Below are 22,859 nucleotides of genomic sequence, written 5' to 3' on the forward strand. Positions count from 1 at the left end.
GCGGCGCGGCGCGGCGGGCTGGGTGCTCGGCGGCCTGAGGCTGGGTGCGCATTCTGCGGCCCGCCGGCGGTTCAGCTTCCCGGCTGTGGGAATCCGGAGCTAGGAGGGAGCTGGGAGTGCGGGAGGGGGAGGGGCAGCGGCAGCCGCAGGAGGGGGCGTGGAGGGAGGACGGTACCGGTGCTCGGGACTCGGGGAGAGGGCGCTAGGAAGGGCGAGCGTCCATGAGCCGCGGGGGTGGGCGAGGCGGGCGAGTCCGTGATCTTTGCAGGGTGGGGTGGGGAAGGAGGCTAGTATGGGAGGGGGACCGAGTCACCCCGTCTGGACTTTGGAGGATGGTGGGGAGCGTGTTCTTTTTGGTACTAGGAGTAGATCCGTTGAATGGAGGCTTTTGATAGACAGGGTTGTGATGTGTTTGGGAATGTCTAGAAGGTGACAGGCGAGGGAGAAGAACACATTCTGGAGAATTCGGAATTGTGACAGACACCCTAGGCCCAATGCACCCTGGTGGCTAAGCTCTTCCTGCCCCCGCGTCTCGGCTTGGGCACCCCGGAGGCCCCTCTCACCTGAAGCTGCCCTTCCAGGTTTCCATAGCAACTGGCAACCCGGTGCCGGCGGCCTCTCTGAGCCTGCGGGGAGGGGAGCGAGTTGACGCTGAAAGGCTGCTCACCCTTACCTCTCCTGGTAGCGATACCTTTTGTGCGTGGGAGTGGACATCGCCCAAGTTCTGCTTTAGCCTGGGTTCTTGACTCCTGGTTTCCGTGAATCCTCTAAAGTATATGCAAAATTTCACGTGTGTGTGTATTTTTCTGGGGACGTGCTTTATACATTCAGGGGTCCATCACACCCAAAGGTCTAGACTGTCTTAGTCCTAAACGGCTGTTTCTCCCCATATCATCCATCTCTCCACAGGGTGATTTAGTGTGGACAAGCTTGCGTTTACAAATCTAATATCAGGATTTCATTTTGGTCAGACTTAAGTGTTTGCATTTAAAAGGCGTTATTCGTGTCCTTGTTTTTCATCTCTCAGGAAACACTGGCAAACTTGGAGCGACAGATCTATGCTTTTGAGGGAAGCTACCTGGAAGACACTCAGATGTATGGCAATATTATTCGTGGCTGGGATCGGTATCTGACCAACCAAAAGTGAGTGTCGAAAGCCTGTAGTGTTCCTATTGTGTGTGTTTGTAGGACTGTATGCTCTTAGTAGCAAGTTTGCTAGAGGCAATAATAAGGTGGTGGTGTGGTCTGGACTTGAACTCTTGGACTCTGGCTCAGGCACTGCCTCACTGAATAATCTTAGACAAAGCTCACATCTGTAAAATAGCAAAAGTTGGGCCTATGGCACAGGGTTGTGTGAGGCTTAAATACAGCATATGACAATATCTTTACACGACATCACTCTATTAAATTTTTTACACATTTTAATCAGTCATGAGTTCTACCCTCACAGTATTTTTCTTTTTCTTTTTTTCTTTTTCCTCCTGAGTAGCTGGGATTACAGGCGCATGCCACCATGCCTAGCTAATTTTTTTATTTTTAGTAGAGACGAGGTTTCTCCATGTTGGCCCAGCTGGTCTTGAACTCCTGACCTCAGGTGATCTGCTGCCTTGGCCTCCCAAAGTGCTGGGATTATAGGTGTGAGCCACCATGCCTGGCCACTTTTCTTTTTTCTAAGAGACAGGGTCTCATGCTGTTGTCCAGGCTGGAGTGCAGTTAGCACCATCTTGTTCACTGCAGCCTCTAACTCCCGGGCTGAAATGATCCTCCCACCTCAGCCTTCCAATTAGCTGGGACTACAGGCACACAATACTGCACCTGACTAATTAAAAACATTTTTTTTTTTGTAGAAGTGGAGTCTCACTTAGTTGCCCAGGCAGGCCTGGAACTCCTGGTTTCAAGCAATCCTCCTGCCTCAGGTTCTCAAAGTGTTGGAATTAAAGGGGTGAGCCACCACGCCCAACTGACCCTCACAATTTTTGCCATACCTGTGTGCCAGCTGTACCACTGCTTGCTTAGTAATATTTTTAAAAAATTTCTAAACTTTTGGATTATCTTCAAGTTATAGAAAAATGATGTGTTGTGACATTTGCTTTCTCTTACTCTCTATAATATATATTAATATAAGCACACACCTATATTTACATTTCACATTTTTAAATTGTGAAATAATTATAGATTCATAGGGAGTTGGCAGAATGATCTCTTGTACTCTTCATCTGGTTTTCCCCAATAGGTGTGTTTTATGTAACTCTAATACAGTATCAAAGCCAGGAAATTGACATTGGTACAATGTATATCTGTAGTTCTGTGTCACTTTATCTTGTGTGTAGATTCATGTGACCACAATCAAGTTACTTCATGAACTATTCCATTACTACAAAGATCTTCCTCATGCCACTCCTTTGTAGTTATATCTCCCTATCCCCATACCTTTTTTTCCTACTTAGCGGTTTGAAAGTTAGATGCAGATATACTGACACTTTGCACCTAAATGTGTCAGTAATTACCTCCTGAGTATAAGGACATTTCTCCTACCTAACCAGTTATTATACCTAGAAAATCAATACTACATTAATAGTATATAATACATAGTCTTTATTAAAATTTCCTCAATTGTCCCCAAAAATTCTTTGCTGATTTGTTTTGATCCAGGATTCAGTAAGCATTCATGCATGGCATTTGCTGTTATGTCTTAAGATTGAAGAGAGTCACCCTTTTCGTGGTGGTTGTGGTGATATTCATGACATTGCCTTGTAGAATATCGCAGTTTCCTGAGATTTTTTGAGGGCAAAACTCATGACTAATTAAAAGGATCCTGAAAGATCCTTTAAACATTTTTGCAAAAATGTTACATAGGCAATTGGTGTATCTTTTGTTATCTATCTCTCGTTTATCGGGAGGCACATAATGTCACATTGACTTATTATTTGGTGCTGTTAAGTTTGACCATATGATTTATCTGCTATAAAAGTTCATTTTTTCCCATTGTGATTAACAAGTAATTTTGGATGTTATGCTTTGAGACGTTATGAAAATACTGCTCCCTCTAAATTTGTATTCAGTATTTTGTTTAGTATACACCGTTGATTCTTACCTGAATCCATTAGTACACTGGAAGTTGTAAAATGGTGATTCTCTAATTTTATTATTCCCTTTATTACTGGCATTCTGAGAAAGAGTCTTCCTTTTTTGACTTCTCTTTCTTTCATTGTTCCACATTTGTCCCAACTGTGGTCAGAGGGAGCCTCCTCAAGCTGGCTTGTTTGCCGTTTCGACATGACCCTATTATTTTTGGAGCACTCCATTGCTTTCTGGCCTAAAAGATGTCCCATACTTACCTTGTGCATTTTTTGTCCCAGACCTGGTATCAGCCATTCCTCTAAGGAACCCTGGTTCTTTCTTTAAATTTGAGAATTTAGTTTATTTAAGAGACACTTCATATCACTAATCTGTTCTTTTTAAATAATAAGCATTAAAATAAATACATATTGGCCGGGCACAGTGGCTCACGCCTGTAATCCCAGCACTTTGGGAGGCCGAGGCGGGTGGATCACCTGAGGTTGGGAGTTCAAGACCAGCCTGACCAACATGGAGAAACTGTGTCTCTACTAAAAATACAAAATTAGCCAGGCGTGTTGGTGCATGTCTGTAATCCCAGCTACTCGGGAGGCTGAGGCAGGAGAATCGCTTGAACCCGGGAGGCGGAGGTTGCAGTGAGCCGAGCTTACGTCATTACAGTCCAGCCTGGGCAACAAGAGCGAAACTCTGTCTCAAAAAAATATATAAATAAATAAATAAGGTAACATAGGTACATATTAAAATGAAAATGTGGCCAGGCACAGTGACTCACACCTGTAATCCCAGCACTTTGGAAGACCAAGGTGGGTGTATCACTTGAGGTCTGGAGTTTGAGACCAGCCTGGCCAACATGGTGAAACCCTGTCTCTACTAAAAATACAAAAATTAGGCATGGTGGGGTACACCTGTAGTCCCAGCTACTTCAGAGGCTCAGGCAGGAGAATCACTTGAACCCAGAAGGTGGAGATTGCAGTGACCCAGGATCGCGCCACTGCACTCCAGTCTGGGAGACAGAGTGAGACGCTCTCAAAAAAAAAAAAAAAGGCTAGGTGCGGTGGCTTACGCCTGTAATCCCAGCACTTTGGTAGGCTGAGGTGGGCAGATCATGAGGTCAGGAGTTCAAGACCAGCCTGGCTAACTTGGTGAAATCCCATCTCTACTAAAGATACAAAAGAAAAAATTAGCTGGGAGTGGTGGTGTGTGCCTGTAATCCCAGACTACTCTGGAGGCTGAGGCAGGAGAATTGCTTGAACCTGGGAGGCGGAGGTTGTGGTGAGCCGAGATTGCCCATTGTACTGCAGCCTGGGTGACAGGGTGAGACTCCATCTCAAAAAAAAAAAAAAAAAAAAAAAAAAATAGACTGGGCGTGGTGGTTCATGCCTGTAATCCCCGCATTTTTAGGAGGCGGATGTGGGTGAATCACCTGAGGTCAGGGGTTCGAGACCAGCCTGGCCAATGTGGCAAAACCCCGTTTCTACTGAAAATACAAAAAAACTTGCCAGGCATGGTGGCAGGCATCTGTAATCCTGGCTACTTGGAAGGCTGAGGCAGGAGAATCGCTTCAACCTGGGAGACAGAGGTTGCAATGAGCTGGGATTCTGCCATTGCATTCCAGTGTGGGTAACAGCGCAAGACTCCTTCTCAATAAATAAATAAATAAATAAATTAATTTAAAAAACATGTGAAGCAGCTAAATCTCATGTCCCACAGTGGGCCATGTACCATATATTGGAAAACATTGCTTTCTATGTTCAGCATAAAGGTCATTTGGGCCAATCTAAGTGATATGGAGGCTTTCTGTAGTGAACATGAGTCCTGGGGCATCCCCAGCTTGAGCCATAGACATAGCTTGGTGCTCATGATGAGTTTCTTCTGTGTGTCTTAGAAACTCCAATAGCAAAAATGATCGAAGGAACCGGAAGTTTAAGGAAGCTGAACGGCTCTTCAGTAAATCCTCAGTTACCTCAGCAGCTGTAAGTAGTGGTGGTGGGGGAATCTTTCTTGGCCTGTTGTTGGGAAATGTGTTTTCTCTTTCCCTTCCTCTGGGAGTGCTCTTCTGAGGTCTGTGGTCACTTTTCTAGTAACTGGTGGCTTTTCTTTTAGGCAGTAAGTGCATTGGCAGGAGTTCAAGACCAGCTCATTGAAAAGAGTAAGTTTATATTTTTATGTTTCTCATCAGTTTATTTTTAAGCTACCATCGCCCTTATATTTAATTCATCCAATTATGTATCTGAGAACTGCATTTCTTATGCTCTTCCCTCTTCCCCCTAGAAGTTTAAAAACTTTTAGGGTATCCTTAATCATGTTTTCTCCACTCCCCACCCAGACAAGGTCTCACTCTATAGCGCAAGCTGGAGTACAGTGGCATGATCATAGTTCACTGCAACCTCAAACTCCTAGGCTCAAGCAATCCTCCTGCCTCGGCTTCCCAAGTAGCTAGGACCACAGGCATCCGCCACCACACCTGGCTAATTTTTAAATTTTTTAAAGAGATAGGGTCTCACTATGTTGCCCAGGCTAGTCTATAATTCCTGGCATCAAATAATCCTCCCACTTCAGCCTCCCAAAATGGAGTACAGGCATGAGCCACCATGTGTGAGCAATCATATTTTTTCCTTTTGAGGAAGAAGTTACTCTTCTTGCCTCTTCGGTCACATGAAGATTGGCTTTAGCATCTCAAAGGGGCAAAGATATATTTTCATTCCTGATAAATCTTATAAATTCCTAGGGAATTAAAGTTAAAACAATAACTTTTATGGAAAATTTCAAATATGTCTTATAAATCTCCATGTGCCCAATTTAATAATTCTTAGAAAATGTTCATCTTGGCCTGGTGCAGTGGCTCACACCTGTAATCCCAGCAGTTTGGAATGGAGAGGTGGGAGGATTGCTTGAGCCCACAAGTTCAAGACCAGGCTAGTCAACAAAGCAAGACTCTCTCTACAAAAAATTAAAAAACTAGCCAGGCTTGGTGGCATGTGCCTGTAGTCCCAGCTATTAGAGAGGCTGAGGTAAGAGGATTGCTTTAGCCCAGGAAGTTGAGGCTGCAGTGAGCCATGATCATGTCACTGCTCTAGCCTGGGTGACAAAGTGAGACCATGTCAAAAAATAAATTAATTAATTAAATAAATGCTCATCCCATAAATAGAATGTACCTGTATATTCTTAAATATAAAATGGAAAATAGTGCTATTTACTTTGTAAACGAATTATATCTTATTTTTTATACATAAACCATACAGTCTAATTTCCAGTGATGGGTTATAGATTTGTGCATTTATCTTTCTGAGTCAGACTCAGTGTAACTGTTCTGGATGTTCTGTCTCTGTATTTCATCACCTTGAAATATGACCTGTTCTCGGTATTACTGTCTACTTCTTTCAGAAGGTATATCTCGTTGTTGGATCTAGTTCTTTTTGCACTGGTGCAATAATATGAGGAAAAGGGATTTTAGTAGTTTGGGAATTAGAATTATTTAATTATTATCTCTATGTACAGATTTCTGAATTTGTTGCTATGCACTTAACCTCTTTCCTGGCTTTACTCCTGCATTTCCTTTTTTTTTTTTTTTGAAACAGAGTCTCGCTCTGTTGCCCAGGCTGGAGTGCAGTGGCACGAGTGGCATGATCTTGACTCACTGCAACCTCCGCTTCCTGGGGGCCTCCCAAAGTGCTGGGATTACAGGTGTGAGCCACTCTGCCTGGCCTGAATCCTGCATTTCCTTCTAGACATTTCCACTCATATTCACTCAAACATTTGATCTAAAACAGAATTGTTCTATTTCCTTCAGAATTTGTCTTCACAGATTTTTTGTGATAATACTCTGTAGATGTCTTTGACTCCTTTCTGCCAGCCTTATCAATTATACCAAGTCCTTTTGATTTTTCTTTTTTTTTTTGAGGCGGAGTCTCGCTCTGTCGCCTGGGCTGGAGTGCAGTGGCCGGTTCTCAGCTCACTGCAAGCTCCGCCTCCCGGGTTTACGCCATTCTCCTGCCTCAGCCTCCCGAGTAGCTGGGACTACATTAGCTGGGACTACAGGCGCCCGCCACCTCGCCCGGCTAGTTTTTTTTTTTGTATTTTTTAGTAGAGACGGGGTTTCACTGTGTTAGCCAGGATGGTCTCGATCTCCTGACCTCGTGATCCGCCCGTCTCGGCCTCCCAAAGTGCTGGGATTACAGGCTTGAGCCACCGCGCCCGGCCGATTTTTCTTTTACTATGACTCTCCACTAAATCTTACTTCTTTTTAATTAATGCTACTCTAGAATGTAGAGCTATATTACATTTTTTGTAGAGGAACAAAACTGGTTAAGGGACACCCTGGACCTCACTCCTATGAGTTGAGATGGAATGGTATCTTAGTTTTCTTTTTTTTTTTTTTTTGGAGACAGAGTTTTGCTCTTGTCACCCACGCTGGAGTGCAACGATGTGATCTTGGCTCACTGCCACCTCCACCTCCCAGGTTCAAGCAATTCTCCTGCCTCAGCCTCCCGAATAGCTGGGATTACAGGTGTGCATCACCATGCCCATCTAATTTTTGTATTATTAGTAGAGATGTGGTCTCACCATGTTGACCAGGCTGATCTTGAACTCCTGACCTCAGGTGATCCACCTGCCTTGGCCTTCCAAAGTGCTGGGATTACAGGCGTGAGCCACCAGGCCCGGCCCTGACTTAGTTTTCACAAGAGCCTGTAATCCTGCCCTGGCTTAGCTGATCATTCAGTATATGGCTGTTTACCTGTCTGCCTGCAAGAATAGCTGCACCCAGGTACTTGTCAGGAAATACTCAAAAGTTACTGCTTTCAGAAGCTTGACTAAGACAAACACTTATGTACTAAAGATTTTTGGCTGAGCACAGTGGCTGGCTCATACCTTTGGGAAGCCGGTAGTCCCAGCTACTCAAGAGGCTGAGGGGGGAGGATTGCTTGAACCCAGGAGTTTGAGGCTGTAGTGAGCCATGACACTCCAGTCTGAGTGACAGACCAAGACTTTGTCAAAACAAAACAAAACAAAAACCTAAAAAAGCTGGCGAGGTGGCTCACACTTACAATCCCAGCACTTTGGGAGGCCGAGGTGAGAGGATCTTTTGAGCTCAGGAGTTCAAGATCAAACTAGGGAACATAGTGAGACCCTATCTCTACCAAAAACAAAACAAAACAAAATTAGCTGGATGTGATGTTACACACCTGTAGTCTCAATGACTCAGGAAGCTGAGGGAGAAGGATCACTTGAACCCAGGAGGTCAAGGCTGCAGTGACTGTGCCACTGCACTGCACTCTAGCCTGGGTGACAGTAAGAACCTATCTCAAAAAAATAAAAATTAAAAAAAAGTCCAATTTATGTATTTTTTCTTTTGTTACATTTGCTTTTGTGGTCATATCTGAGAAACCATTGCCTAACCCAGTGGCATCTAAATTTTTATTTTTATTTTTTGAGATGGAGTCTTGCTCAATCCCAGGCTGGAGTGCAGTGGCGTGATCTCAGCTCACCACAACCTCCACCTCCTGGGTTCAAGCGATTCTCTTGCCTCAGCCTCTCGAATAACTGGGATGACAGGCATGTGCCACCATGCCCAGCTAATTTTTGTTCTCTCCTATTTTTAGGAGAGAAGAGGTTTCACTGTGTTGGCCAGGCTGGTCTTGAACTCCTGACCTCGTGATCCTCCTGCCTCGGCCTCCCAAAGTGCTAGGATTACAGGCGTGACCACTGCGCCCGTCCTGGCATCGGAGATTTTTAGTTTTAGCTCTTAATTTGTGTCTGTGATCCATTTTGAGTTAATTTTTTTGTGTGGTGTGAGATGGGGGTACAACTTTATTCTTTTGCATGTGAATATCTGGTTGTTCCAGCACCATTTGTTGAAAAGACTTTTCTTTCTTCATTGAATCATCTTGTCATCCTTGTTGAAAATCAGTTGACTGTAAATATAAGGGTTCATCCTGGGACTCTGAATTCTAGTCCCTTGATTTATATGTTTATGCCAGTACCACACAGTGTTGATTACTGCAGCTTTGTGTAGCATGTTGTTTTTTTAGTGTGAAATCAGTTTTCTTGAACATCAGAAGGGCAGAATTGGTCAGTATGCTTTTTGTATAATAGCTTCATAGCTCTAGGCAGGGATGTCCAGTCTTTTGGTTTCTTTGGGCCACATTGGAAGAATTGTCTAGGGCCACACATAAAATATACTAACGTTTACTATAGCTGATGAGCTAAAAACAAAAAATCACAAAAAAATCTCATAATGTTTTAAGAAAGTTTACAAATTTGTGTTGGGCCACATTCAAAGCTGTCCTGGGCTGCATGTGGCCCATGGTCCTTGGTGGGACAAGCTTGCTCTAGAGTTTCCTTTTCTGTTGTTTTCCTAAAATGTGTTCAAAAATAGGGTTTCATGATTTCTGAGATTTGGCTATTTCTCTCTCCTGCTTTTCTGGAACTGTTTCCTTCTTGTACCCATATGCTACTCAATTTAAAATCTCTTCCTAGCAGATTATAATGTAAAGACCATAGGAAGAAGAAAACTGGGCCAGATGTGGTGGCTCACACCTATAATCCCAGAACTTTGGGAGCCTGAGGCGGGCAGATCACCTGAAGTCAGGAGTTTGAGACCAGCCTGGCCAACATGGCAAAACCTCGTCTTTGCTAAAAAGACAAAAATGAGCTGGGCATGGTGGTGGGTTCCTGTAATCCCAGCTACTCGGAAGGCTGAGGCAGGGGAACCATTTGAACTGGGAAGGTGGAGATGGCAGTGAGCTGAGATCGCGCCACTGCACTCCAGCCTGGGTGCAACACAACGAGACTCTGTCTCAAAAAAAAGAAAACTGGTCCCTTGGTTCTGCTACCACATGACCTTTTTTGGCAAGTTTTAGAAATTGATAATGTGTGTGTATATATGTGTGTGTGTGTGTGTGTGTGTATATATATATATATATATACACATTTTTTTTTTGTTTTTTGTTTTTTGAGACGGAGTCTTGCTTTTGTTGCCCATGCTGGAGTGCAATGACGCCATCTCGGCTCACTGCAACCTCCACCTCCCGGGTTCAAGTGATTCTCCTGTCTCAGCCTCCCGAGTAGCTGGGATTATAGGTGCCCACCACCATGCCTGGCTAATTTTTTGTATTTTTAGTAGAGGTGGGGTTTCACCATGTTGGCCAGGCTGGTTTTGAACTCCTGACCTCAGGTGATCCAGCTGCCTCGGTCTTCCAGAGTGCTGGGATTACAGACATGAGCCACTGTGCTCGGCCAGGTAATGTATATATTTAGGATCCTTCAACAGTTGAGTAAAGTGAAAGTCTTCCCTCACTCATCCTCACCTATTAAGAGTTTAAAGAAATTCCTTTCAGGAAAAACAAGTATATATATATAAATGAAATGCAAATATAACTGTATTAGTCTGTTTTCACACTGCTCTAAAGAAATAGCTGAGACTGAGTAATTTATAAAGGAAAGATGTTTAATTGACCCACAGTTCTACATGGCTGGGGAGGCCTCAGGAAACTTACCATCATGGTGGAAGGTAAAGGGGAAGCAAGCACCTTCTTCACAAGGCAGTAGGAGAGAGAATGCACATGAAGGAGGAGCTTCTAAACATTTTTAAAACCATCAGTTCTTGTGAGAACTCCCTCACTATCACAGGAATAGCATGGGGAAAACCAACCCATGATCCAGTCACCTCCCACCAGGTCTCTCCCTCAACATGTGGGGATTAGAATTTGAGATGAGATTTAGGTGGGGACATAGAGCCAAACCATACCGATAACTATATTCTTTTTTTTGAGATGGAGTCTTGCTCTGTTGCCCAGAGCAACATTGCAGTGGCACAGTCTCGGCTCATGCAATCTCCACTTCCCGGGTTCAAGCAATTCTCCCTGCCTCAGAGTCCTGAATAGCTGGGACTACAGGTGCCTGCCACAACACCTGGTTAATTTTTGTGTTAGTAGAGATGGGGTTTTGCTATGCTGACCAGGCTGGTCTTGAACTCCTGACCTCAGGTGATCCATCCACCTCGGCCTCCCAAAGTGCTGGGATTACAGGCATGAGCCACTGCATGCAGCATTTTTATTTTTATTTTTTTTTAAGAGACAGAGTCTTGCTCTGTTGCCCAGGCTAGAGTGCATTGCAGTGGTAAGATCGTAGCTCACTGCAGGCTCAAACTCATGGGCACCTCAGCCTCCTGAATAGCTGAGACTACAGATATGTGCCACCATTTCTGGCTAATTTTAATTTTGTTTTATAGAGATGAGGGTCTGGCTGTGTTGTCCAAGCTGGTCTTGAACACTTGGCCTCAAGCCATCCTCCTGCTTCAGCCTCCCAGAGCACTGGGATTACAGGCATGAGATACTGTGCCTGATCTATAAATATATATATATTTATACAAGTTGTTATTGAGCTTGCTTTTATTTATTTAATATAATCTATAGTGATGTTTTAAAATTGAGAACATGTGTCAGCTGAATATTACTGCATTTTAAAAATATTCTTGGCAAAGTGCGTGGCTCATGCCTGTAATCTCAGCAGTTTGGGAGGTTGAAGCAGGAGGATTGCTTGAGCCCAGGAGTTCGAGACCAGCCTGGGCAACATAGTGAGACCCCATCTTAAAACAAATAAAATTCTCCAAGTGTGGTGGCATGTGCCCGTAGTTCCAGCTACTGGGGAGGCTGAAATGGGAGGATAATTTGAACCCAGCGGTTTGAGGCTGCCATGAGCTGTGATCACACCAGTTCATACCAGTGCACTCTGGCCTGGGTGACAGAGTGAGACCTTGTCTCAAAATACAATAAAATAAAATAAAGCTTTCCAGGGCTGGGTGTAGTGGCTCATGCCTGTAATCTCAGCACTTTGGAAGGTGGATCTCTTGAGCCCAGGAGTGCAAGACCAGCCTGGGCAACATGGTGAAACCCCGTCTCTGCAAAAAATATAAAAATTAGCTGGGCTTATGCTTATGGGCACCTGCAGTCCCAGCTGCGTGGGAGGCTGAGGTGTAAAGATCACCTGAGCCCAGGAAGTAAAGGCTACTGTGAACGGAGATTCTGCCACTGCACTGCAGCCTAGGTGACAGAGTGAGACCCTATCTCAAAAAAAAAGAAAAAAAAAAAAAAAAAAGACTTATCAGGTTCAAGTTCAACAGAGCTTAAAGGTTAAACAAACAAAAACAAAATGGAAAACTTAAGAGTAATTCAGGAATGGGCTGTCTTCTGTCTCTTTGGCCTTTTTTTTTTTTTTTTTTTTTTTTTTTTTTAAAAAAAGGATGCCCATATGGTTTGGGGAAGAAACCAGGGCCAGCTAGAGGCACTTTTTCCAAGATCATCCCTCATTCCCCTGGAGTCCTTCTGATGCTTTATGTATAATTATTAATCCCATTAGTGTATTCTGTGGTTAAATAACCTTTATGCAGTGAGGTTATCCTGGCTCTATGTTCCTGTCTCCCAACTGCCCTTAGAGGTGTTGTCTCTGGTTACATTGTTTCAGATGACATGCTTTTTCAGGACCTCTGCTAACTTTGATCCTTTGTGTGTATCTTCTCTGTCAACATTTATCTTCTCTGTCAATTAGAGGATGGGGAATGGTTTTTTCCTATTAGTGTTCATGTTGATGGACAGATTGCCTGAGGAGTACTGATGATGCATTTGGAAACTTGTGTTTTATTTCCTCCAGGGGAGCCAGGAAGTGGGACGGAAAGTGACACTTCTCCAGACTTCCACAATCAGGAAAACGAGCCCAGCCAGGAGGACCCTGAGGATCTGGATGGATCTGTGCAGGGAGTGAAACCTCAGAAGGCTGCTTCCTCTACTTCCTCAGGGAGTCACCACAGCAGCCATAAAAAGCGAAAGAATAAAAACCGGCACAGGTCAGTGGCAGGAATCCCACCCCCCGCAGCTCCCATGACCATTGCTGTGAAGGGAATTGCCTAGAATAAAAACTCTTTAGGATTGTTGCAGACCCTTTCTGTTGCTGATGGCAAGAAAGTCCTTAGGTCCGAGTGAATGGGCTAATTTGCTCAAAGGGAGGAATTGGTGGGCATTAGAGTAATGCTCAAGGAAGACTCCCGGGCATCCTTCTCACTGTTTCTAGTGTAGAATAGTTTTATTCCATAAAAACCTTGTTTCATGTGGTGAATATGGAATAATTTTAGAAGAGAAAAGAAGTAAAATGGAATCTGTGTAATAGTATTTGAAAATGCCACTAGTACTTTTTGGGAAGCTGTAAAGTGGGCTAAAGTCTTCTGCTGGTAATCCTGATCTTTGCCTACTCTTGTTTCTTTGTGGATGAAGAGAACTGATTTGACATGCCTTTTTTTCTCTTTAAATACAAGTTTTTTTTTTTTTATTGTGATTTTTCTGTTTCTGTATTTCTCAGCAATATGCTGACTTCAGATACTGGAGGAACAGTATAAAGCCTGTAAAATATGAGAGTGTCTTCATAGGTAACGTGTAACGTTGGTGCACCGTGTTTTTTTTGCAGTACATAATGAGATAGGAATGAACGTCAGTGGACAGAGAGGCCAGGTATCACCCAGAGAGGGTTTCAGCTTTCACTCTGCCTGGGGTTTGTATGATAATGCTGGGGTTTGTTAACTCAGATAATTGGAAATTATGCAGCTTGACCTAAAGAGTATAACGTACAGTTTCTCGGGTAAGGAGTTTTGCTGGCCTCAAGCCTTCCGGGAGTAATGGAGACCCTATACATACCTGTTTCCATGCCTCCTAGAAGTTTCAAAGCCAGGGCAAGATTCCTCAGTCTAGAAACTGTACCTTTGTTCTACTTCTCCTGGAAGACTGCATGGTGAGCAGGTGAAAGGGGGCAATGCAAGGAATGGGTGGCATTCCCTGTCCTCCAGTTTGCCTCTGGATTTGGTTTACAAATCTGTAGTGTATTCCTTCATGCACCCAAGGTATTAAACTTGTTAGTTTCATGGATATGACAGTGCCTGGGGATAACGTAGAATTAACTCTACCTGATTTGAACCTCTTGGTTGGCATCAGCTGGTTCTTCAATTATTTTAAGAGTTTTTCTTGTTGATGGTAATGGTGTTTTCTAGACTGCAGAAATAGTATTTCCTTCAAATAATGACTGAGGACTGCTGCTTAACATTTTTCTGCAAACCAGAAGTCACCATCCTAATTGCATAACTGTAGTAAGAAATAGCAAAAATTGCATATCTATTTCTTTATATATTTTTGAAAGGCTATAGGTTATTTGACCAACTGTAATAAGACTCGTGCTAGCTTATCACGAATAACAGAGAAATACATTCTTAAAAATTGTTTTTAATTGTCAAGTTAATTAAATGTCATGCTCTGTATTGCTTTTATTAAATTTACTCCAGTGTCATTTATTGTTATTTTTATTTTTTTGAGACGGAGTCTTGCTCTGTCACCCGGGCTGGAGTGCAGTGACATGATCTCAGCTCACTGCAACCTCCGCTTCCTGGGTTCAAACGATTCTCCTGCCTCAGCCTCCTGAGTAGTTGGGAATACAGGTGTGCACCACTGTGCCCAGCTAATTTTTGTATTTTTAGTAGAGACACATTTCACTGTGTTGGCGTGAACTCCTGGCCTTGGGTGATCCACCTGCCTTGGCCTCCCAAAGTGCTAGGATTACAGGCATGAGCCACTGTGCCTGGCCTAGTGTCATTTCAAAGTAGTGATTATTTTCTTATTTCATAGTGTCTAGAGTAGGGAGGAAACTCTTTGAAAGTTTCTGGTACTTTTTTCCATTACTGATTAATAGACTCTCTAGGTAGCTGTTTATTTCAGGTAGTTCTTCCTTCATTTCCATTAATGACATTATTAGCTGATGACTGATTAAAAGGAGTTAAAGAGGTGCTGAACTTCACTTTCTTCTTGCAGGTTTCTAGCACATTTCCATAGGAGTAATACTTCTTCCTATCCTAGGAGGTATCTCCTTCCAGAAAAATAGTGGTAGTTGTAAAGATCTTTGATATTAGTTACTGCTTCGCAAATAGTGTTTTCTGTTTGGAAAGCAGAATCCTGCTTTTTATTGCTGTCCTTTTGTTCCCTCTGATTTAATATCTGGCTGATCTCCCTTGGCCATAGGCACTCATCTGCCCCAAGAAAGGAGAGGGAAGCTGATTTGCTTCCTTTCTAGGGAAGCAAAATTCAGTGTGCCTGAATGGCACATGAGTGGTCAGTTAAGGCTCTCGGACTCCTGCCATCTTTAGTCAGGAATTGTGTCTGCTCCAAGTCCCTTACCATGGCTGACTGATACTTCAGTAGGGCTGGCAGATTGGGGTGGGGACAGAGCATGGTTTGTATGTACGTTGTTAAGTTTGTACCCAGTATAGTACATGTTTCTCCTCCAGTGTGCCATACCTCATATAGTGAGATGAGTCAATAATAAATTATTTCAGCAAATGTTTCAGTACTTACTGTGTGCCAGACACTATTTAGTGGTGAGCAAAGCAAAGTGGAAATAAATATGGCACTTAAGCAAAAGGAAATAACTTTTGAATTTGCCTTCTTACAGGAATATGAAATTCTTTTTTTCTTGAAACAAGGTCTTGCTGTATTGCCCAGGATGGAGTGTAAAGTGAAACTATTTTGTGAGAGATACTGACATTAAGCTTTCTTCTAGCTTTACTCTTGTAAACATTGTCTAGGAGGAGAATATAGCCATTTGCGTATTGTTTTAGGACCTAAATGTAGCCATTTGCATATTGTTTTAGTCTGGAAGGTGTTGGAGCCAGCGAAGCAGCAGGTGTCATGCTCCAGGTTAATGTTTGCTTTGGAGGCCTGCCCATACCATGGCCTGCTAGTGATGATGGCACAAAATGGTCTCCTCCTCTGCACTGCTCCCTCCAGATCCCTGAGACTCAGGTGCTTGTGGATGGCAGCTTTCCCTTGTTTTAACAGGGGTGCTGCAGGCTGGGTGCATTGGCTCATGCCGGTAATCCCAGCACTTTGGGGGGCCAAGGCAGATGGATCACCTGAGGTCAGGAGTTCAAGACCAGCTTGGCCAACATGACGAAACCCTATCTCTACTAAAAATACAACAATTAGCTGGACTTGATGGCAGGCGCCTGTAATCCCAGCTACTAGGGAGGCTGAGGCAGCAGAATCACTTGAACCCAGGAGGCGGAGGTTACAGTGAGCCAAGATTGCGCCCTTGCACTCCAGCCTGGGTGACAAGAGCAAAACTCTGTCTAAAAAAAAGGGGGTGCTGCAGACTTTTGTGTTTCTCGATTGTAGCCCTGATGTAGATAGTTAATTGCTATCACCTACTTAGGTGGCAGAGCAATACTGTTCTTCATTTTCTGGAACAAGGTTCCACCACTCAAGTTTATTCATTCAACTTTGGGCTTGTAGGATGAACGCTGTAGAAAAGGAGCATGGTGTTCCCTGAACATGTTTAGAACATAGAACTTGAGGGAGGCTGAGGCAGGAGAATGGCGTGAACCTGGGAGGCGGAGCTTGCAGTGAGCCGAGATTGCGTCACTGCACTCCAGCCTGGGTGACAAAGCAAGACTCCATCTCAAAAAACAATGACAACAACAACAAAAACAAACCATATAACTTGAGTAAAAAGTTGTAAAATGTTTTCCTTTTTCAAAGTTTAGACTCTGTTGTAGTTTTTTATTTTAGTGAAAGTATATTATGCTGAGTTGTTAGTACTGTCTTCAAAGTGCCTTTCGTTATATAACTAAACCTTTCTTTCTCTGTTTCTCTACTGCCCTAATTATATTTTTCAATACAAGTAAATATTTTAAAAGTTCTAACTCCGAATTTGGCAGCTAATAAAAGGGCTCCAGGTGTCTGTAGTTTTCTAATGAAATAACTTTTTCTTTCATAGTCTAGTCTTCTGATATGAAATCCATTGAAGGAAGGGAATCTCCTGACCACAAAATCTTTGGTGCTTTGATGTTTGAAACTTTGTTGCTTAAGATTCTTAAAGCTGATTTTGTTTCTACAATTCTTGCTAGGGTGGCTAATCGACTAATTTGTTCAATTAGTATATTAATTTCTATTGCTTTCTTCCTTTCAAATGCTGCCCCTCAGCCCGTCTGGCATGTTTGATTATGACTTTGAGTAAGTTTGATTTGAATTAGTGTTTGTGCTGTGTTGTTTAGTGTGTAGACACCAGTATGCCTTTTTGAGACCTTTCTAACCCATAGTTTATCTGTTTAATTGTAGGTATGTATATTAGGTTAGGCTGGGAAGTTTTTTTTAAAAACAGAAAAACGGGATGGAGGTAACATTTTATTTAATAACTTAAGCAAAATTAAGTAAACTTCACTTTTATGCATTTTAATTTCTTTTAAAATAGATAACCTTTAACTCATATTTAAATTGATTTTCTGGCTTTGCTTCATAAGGAGAATAATAGCTTAAGATCTTGATATTTTGCTTTGGAAATATTTAAAAATTGAAATTCATTTAATTTATTTTGCGTTTCATGTCCAGAAATACAAACTCCTAGTCTCTTTCCTGTTGTTAATCACCGTGTGTCTCAGTAATTTTCAGTGATGTAGTTACAGAACTAACACATTAACATAGAGCATGCCCTCTTAATTCAACCTCTTTAACATGTAGTTCTGGAATTGTTTTAAAATTATATGGCTTTTGTAGCTGCTGTATACATTTCTTTTTAGAGTCATCTAAGTTTGCCTTAGGGCAAAATGTGTGCTCATAATTTTAATACTTGCTTGATAATATCTGGGTAAACAACTAAATATGACATAGTCTAATGAAGAATGTGGATTTTTCATAACCAAATAGTCTTTGTTATAGCTTATGCCCTATGCAGTAGCTGATTGCGGGACCCATTTCCTGTAAATTAAAATGGAAATATCTTTTATCTTTTCTGTCACAGGATTGATCTGAAGTTAAACAAAAAACCACGAGCTGTAAGTATCAGCCAGACCACTTCAGAGAGGCTGGCAATTTTGTAGATGATTAGAAAAATGTATTTGTCTTCAGAGATTGAGTGTTCCCAACCTGGAGTCATAACTTTTGATTTAAAGTCTGGGATATCCATCTGGAAATACTTCAACTTTCAGGTGTTACTTTTTTTTTTGAGAGACAGTTTCTTGCTCTGTCGCCTAGACTAGAGTGCAGTATCATCACCATCAAAGCTCACTGTGACCTTGACCTCCTGTGCTTGGCCTCCTGAGTAGCTACAGGTCCATGCCACCTCGCCTGGCTAATTTTTGTACTTTTTGTAGATATGGGGTTTCGCCATGATGCCCAGTCTGGAACTTCTGGACTTAAGCAATCCTCCTACCCCAGCCTCCCAAAGTGTTGGGATTACAGGTGTGAGCTAGCGTGCCTGGCTCGTGGTTTCGTATTTTAAGGAGAGAAAGAGGTCACGTACTTTTTTTTTTTTTTGAGACAGAGTCTCGCTCTGTCGCTCAGGCTGGAGTGCAGTGGTGCAATCTTGGTTCACTGCAATCTCTGCCTACCAGGTTCAAGTGATTCTCCTGCTTCAGCCTCCTGAGTAGCTGGGATTACAGGTGTATGCCACCATGCCCAGCTAATTTTTGTATTTCAGTAGAGATGAGGTTTCACCATGTTGGCCATGCTGGTCTCGAACTCCTGACCTCGTGATCCGCCCACCTCAGCCTCCTGAAGTGCTGGGATTACATGTGTGAGCCACCGCACCTGGCCGGTCACATACATTTTTAATGATGAAAAATTCCCTTTAATTAAATAATAAATTGTTAATACTAGCTCTTTTTTTTTTTTTGGACTGGTGAGTTCAGATGCTCTAATAAGAACAGAATTGATGTTTCAATCCCTTTATGGACTCAGAAGGCAGACCATTTTCAGATGTGAAGTATTGTACATTGTATTTGGAGTACAATCTTTTTTTTTAGTGTGTGTGTGTGTGTGAGACAGGGTCTGGCTCTGTTGCCCAAGCCAGAGTGCAATGGTGCGATCTCAGCTCACTGCATCCTCTGCCTCCCAGGCTCAAGACATCCTCCCACCTCAGACTCCCAGGTAGCTGGGACCACAGGCATGAGCCACCACACCTGGCTGATTTTTATATTTTTTGTAGAGACATGGTCTTAATTTGTTACCCAGGCTGGTCTCGAGCTCCTGACCTCAAGTGATCTGCCCGCCTGGGCCTCACTAAGTCATGCTGGGATTATAGGCCTGAGCCACCACACCTGGCCTGAAATATAATCTTTTTTTTTTTTGGAGACAGAGTTTCACTCTTGTTGTCCAGTCTGTAGTGCAATGGCATGATCTTTCTTGGCTCACTGCAACCGCCGCCTTCCAGATTCAAGCGATTCTCCTGCCTCAGCCTCCTAAGGCAGGAATTACAGGCGCCCACCACCACGTCCCGCCAATATTTTGTGTTTTTAGTAGAGACGGGGTTTCACTATGCTGGCCAGGCTGGTCTCGAACTCCTGACCTCGTGATCCGCCCACCTCGGCCTCCCAGAGTGCTGAGATGACAGGTGTGAGCTACCACGCCCAGCCTGAAATAGAATCTTCAGCTATGGAGCAATCCCCTGGCAGAGTTGTTAGTGAGATATTTTTTTCCCTTAGGGTCAAACAACTGTTCTGCTGAGAGTAAGTTGGGACTTTTGTTTTTCTCTCTTTAGGACTATTAGAAGACACGTTAGTGCAGAAGCTTCCAGGCTGTAGAGCCCTGCTTCCCTTCTCTGACCTCACAAAGATAAACATCGTTCACCTGAGTTCGTGGCCATCCACCTCTGCTCTCCCAGACCCAGTGCCTGTGACTTTGAGTAGTTTGTTCTAAATGTGGTGACAAACAAGTCATTTCTGTAAGACATTGGGTCTTACTTTATGTCATTTTTAGTAACAGAACTGCAGGAAGATCAAGACAATGTTATAATCCCAGCAAGTTGCTAACTGTGCGTTTCTCCCTTCTTAGAATGAATGTCTCCCCCCAAACTGGCTGGCACCAGCTTCATCTGTGATACCCATCAAGAAATGTTCTCTGGTTTTGTTTTATGCTGAAAGTAGAACACAAGTCACATTTCAGATGTAGGCTGTAAATATGGCATTTTCTTATATTGTTTTATGTGTTCTTGTTTTTCTCTTGTTGTTTTTATCTTATTTTATTTGGGGTTTTTTTGTAATGCCTTTGTACAGCTCATACCTTCCTGCTGACATATCTGATCATCTTTTTCATGCAGTTGCCGATATTCATAACTGAAAATAATCTGGTTTATCATAAGTGAAATGGGAAACTTGGCTCTGTTTTTTTGCAAGGAGAGGTAAAGAGTGTTTATTTAGTAATTACCTATCTTAAATCTTTCTGAGTTGGTAGCAGATTCATGTTCAAGGAGCAGGAAAATGGAAAACATAAGTTTAAATCAATTCTTTTAAATAGCTATTTTATTCTTTTGTATAAATAAAATTTCACAGGCTTCAAATTCTCATGCTTTACTTTTAAACCCAAGATTGTTTTTTCACTTACTTTATTTATTCATATCATGCCTTATGGAAATTTCTTTTTCTGTATTTTCTGTCTTTGCTGGTATTCACCTGATTAAATATTGCTCTAAAAATCACCATGGCATATGGAAAGTCTCAAAATTATACCAAAAGTGATAACTTATGTCATTCTTAAGTGGAGTGAAAGGATAGCAGCAGTGAGAGCCAGTGTTGCCTAGCAGCTCTCCCTTTCTTGGAGGGCTTGATGGGCCGAGGAATTTGCTAGTAATTGTTACCTGCCTCTAGTGCTGTGGTGAATTTGAGACAGGGTCTGGCTGCACATTGGAATCACCTGAGAAGCTTTAAAATACTCATGCCTGGATCCCACTCCTAGAGACTAGGGTACAGCCTAGTTATTGGGAATTTCTTTAAAAGAGTTCCTGGGATTCTGATGAGAATCTGGGTTGAGAACCACTACATTAGAAGACTGAATGGTTTAATTTAAGTCCTATGTTATGAATTGGTCTGAGGGATAAGATTTGGGGTCTAACCTTTCCTTTGACTCTAGTTAGTCATAGTCCTTGACTTATGCCTATATCTTTGTAAGAAACAGTATTGTGATAATATTAGTAAGACCGAATATGGATGGCATCTACTGTAAAACAAGTCTACCTTGTCAGTGTGCAAAAGCTTTTACTCTTGTTCTCAAATACACTTGTGTGTGTGTGTGTTTTTAAACTCTGGCTATTTAGATGTCTTTGGCTGTGTCTTTGGTAGCAGAACTCCAATGTCAGGATTTTTAAGGAAATAGTTTCTTATATTTAGATTATTCCTTAAAAAAAATCCTAGAAGCATTCTGTATTTTTTGTCTGTTGATCTCCTTTGCTGGAAGGGAGGAGTGGGATGCCTGCAGTTTCCTTCCTTTTGAGGAAAGCACACAGCAGATCTTAAAATATTTTTGACTCTTACAGGTTGAGATTGCTAGATGTGGAATAGTACTGCTCTATTGCGCCACTACACTCCAGCAGCCTGGGCGACAGAGCGAGACTCCGTCTCAAAAATAAAGAATAGTACTGCTCTTAAAAAGATTATTGGCCGGGCGCGGTGGCTCAAGCCTGTAATCCCAGCACTTTGGGAGGCCGAGACGGGCGGATCACGAGGTCAGGAGATCGAGACCATCCTGGCTAACGCGGTGAAACCCCGTCTCTAATAAAAAATACAAAAAAAACTAGCCGGGCGAGGTGGCGGGCGCCTGTAGTCCCAGCTACTCGGGAGGCTGAGACAGGAGAATGGCGGGAACCCGGGAGGCGGAGCTTGCAGTGAGCTGAGATCCGGCCACTGCACTCCAGCCTGGGCAACAGAGCAAGACTCCGTCTCAAAAAAAAAAAAAAGATTATTTACGTATTTATGAAACTGCAGTGCGATGCCTACAGTTTCCTTCCCTCTGAGGAAAGCACACAGCAGACCTTAAAATATTTTGACTCTCATAGTTTGACATTGTTAGAGATAGAATAGTACTGCTCTTAAAAGATTATTTATGTATTTTATTCATTCATTTATTTATTTATTGACAGGATCTTGCTCTGTTTCCCAGGCTGGAGTGCAGTGGCCTGATCAAAGTTCACTGCAGCCTCGAACTTCTGGGCTCAAGCCGTGTTCCTGCTTCAGCCTCCCTAGTACCTGGGACTACAGGTGCATGCCACCATGCCCAGCTAATTTAAAACATTTTATTTTGCAATGATGGGTTCTTGCTATGTTGCCCAGGCTGGTCTCAGACTTCTGGCCTCAAGCAGTCCTCCTGCCTTGGCCTCCCAAAGTGCTGGGATTATAGGCATCAAGCGATTCTCCTGCCTCAGCCTTCCCAGTAGCTGGGACTACAGGCACACGCCACCATGCCCATCTAAGTTTTGTAGTTTTAGTAGAGACAGGGTTTTGCCATGGTGGGCAGGCTGGTCTTGAACTCCTGACCCCAGGTGATCCACCCACCTCAGCCTCCCAAAGTGCTGGGATTACAGGCGTGAACCATGGCACCTGACAATATAGAGTATTCTTGACATCTTGACCTGTGCAGTAAATAAGGTAATTAAAATGAATGACAAATAGTCTAAGCTTGAAAGTTAAAGAGCCTAAGCTTGAAACACCCTGTGACTTAGTTTTGCATTTATTCTGTCTTCTGTGCCCCCCAAGCCTTACTCCAAATTAATGAGGCATTATTTTATTTATTTATTTTTTTGAGACGGAGTCTCGCTCTGTCATCCAGGCTAGAGTGCAGTGGCACGATCTTGGCTCACTGCAACTTCCGCCTCCCAGGTTCAAGCAATTCTTCTGCCTCAACCTCTCGAGTAGCAGGGACTACAGGCACACGCTACCATGCCCAGCTAATTTTTGTATTTGTAATAGAGACGGGGTTTCACCATATTGG

The 22,859-nt window shown here is 42.9% G+C and overlaps 1 protein-coding gene across 1 annotated transcript; it reads left to right on the forward strand.

The window, feature by feature from the left end:
* Positions 1-221: 221 nt before the first annotated feature.
* Positions 222-21,162, forward strand: MEAF6 (MYST/Esa1 associated factor 6). Its single transcript, XM_017892102.1, has 9 exons — positions 222-234; positions 626-681; positions 1,028-1,143; positions 4,964-5,051; positions 5,182-5,227; positions 12,727-12,919; positions 17,088-17,117; positions 17,902-17,935; positions 19,639-21,162. Exons 1-9 carry the CDS (start codon positions 222-224, stop codon positions 19,645-19,647), a joined length of 585 nt encoding a protein of 194 aa, XP_017747591.1. The 3' UTR covers positions 19,648-21,162.
* The last annotated feature ends 1,697 nt before the right edge of the window (positions 21,163-22,859 follow it).

The sequence above is a fragment of the Rhinopithecus bieti genome, unplaced genomic scaffold (genome assembly GCF_001698545.2).
Source record: "Rhinopithecus bieti isolate Rb0 unplaced genomic scaffold, ASM169854v2 scaffold_22548, whole genome shotgun sequence".
Taxonomy (NCBI): domain Eukaryota; kingdom Metazoa; phylum Chordata; class Mammalia; order Primates; family Cercopithecidae; genus Rhinopithecus; species Rhinopithecus bieti.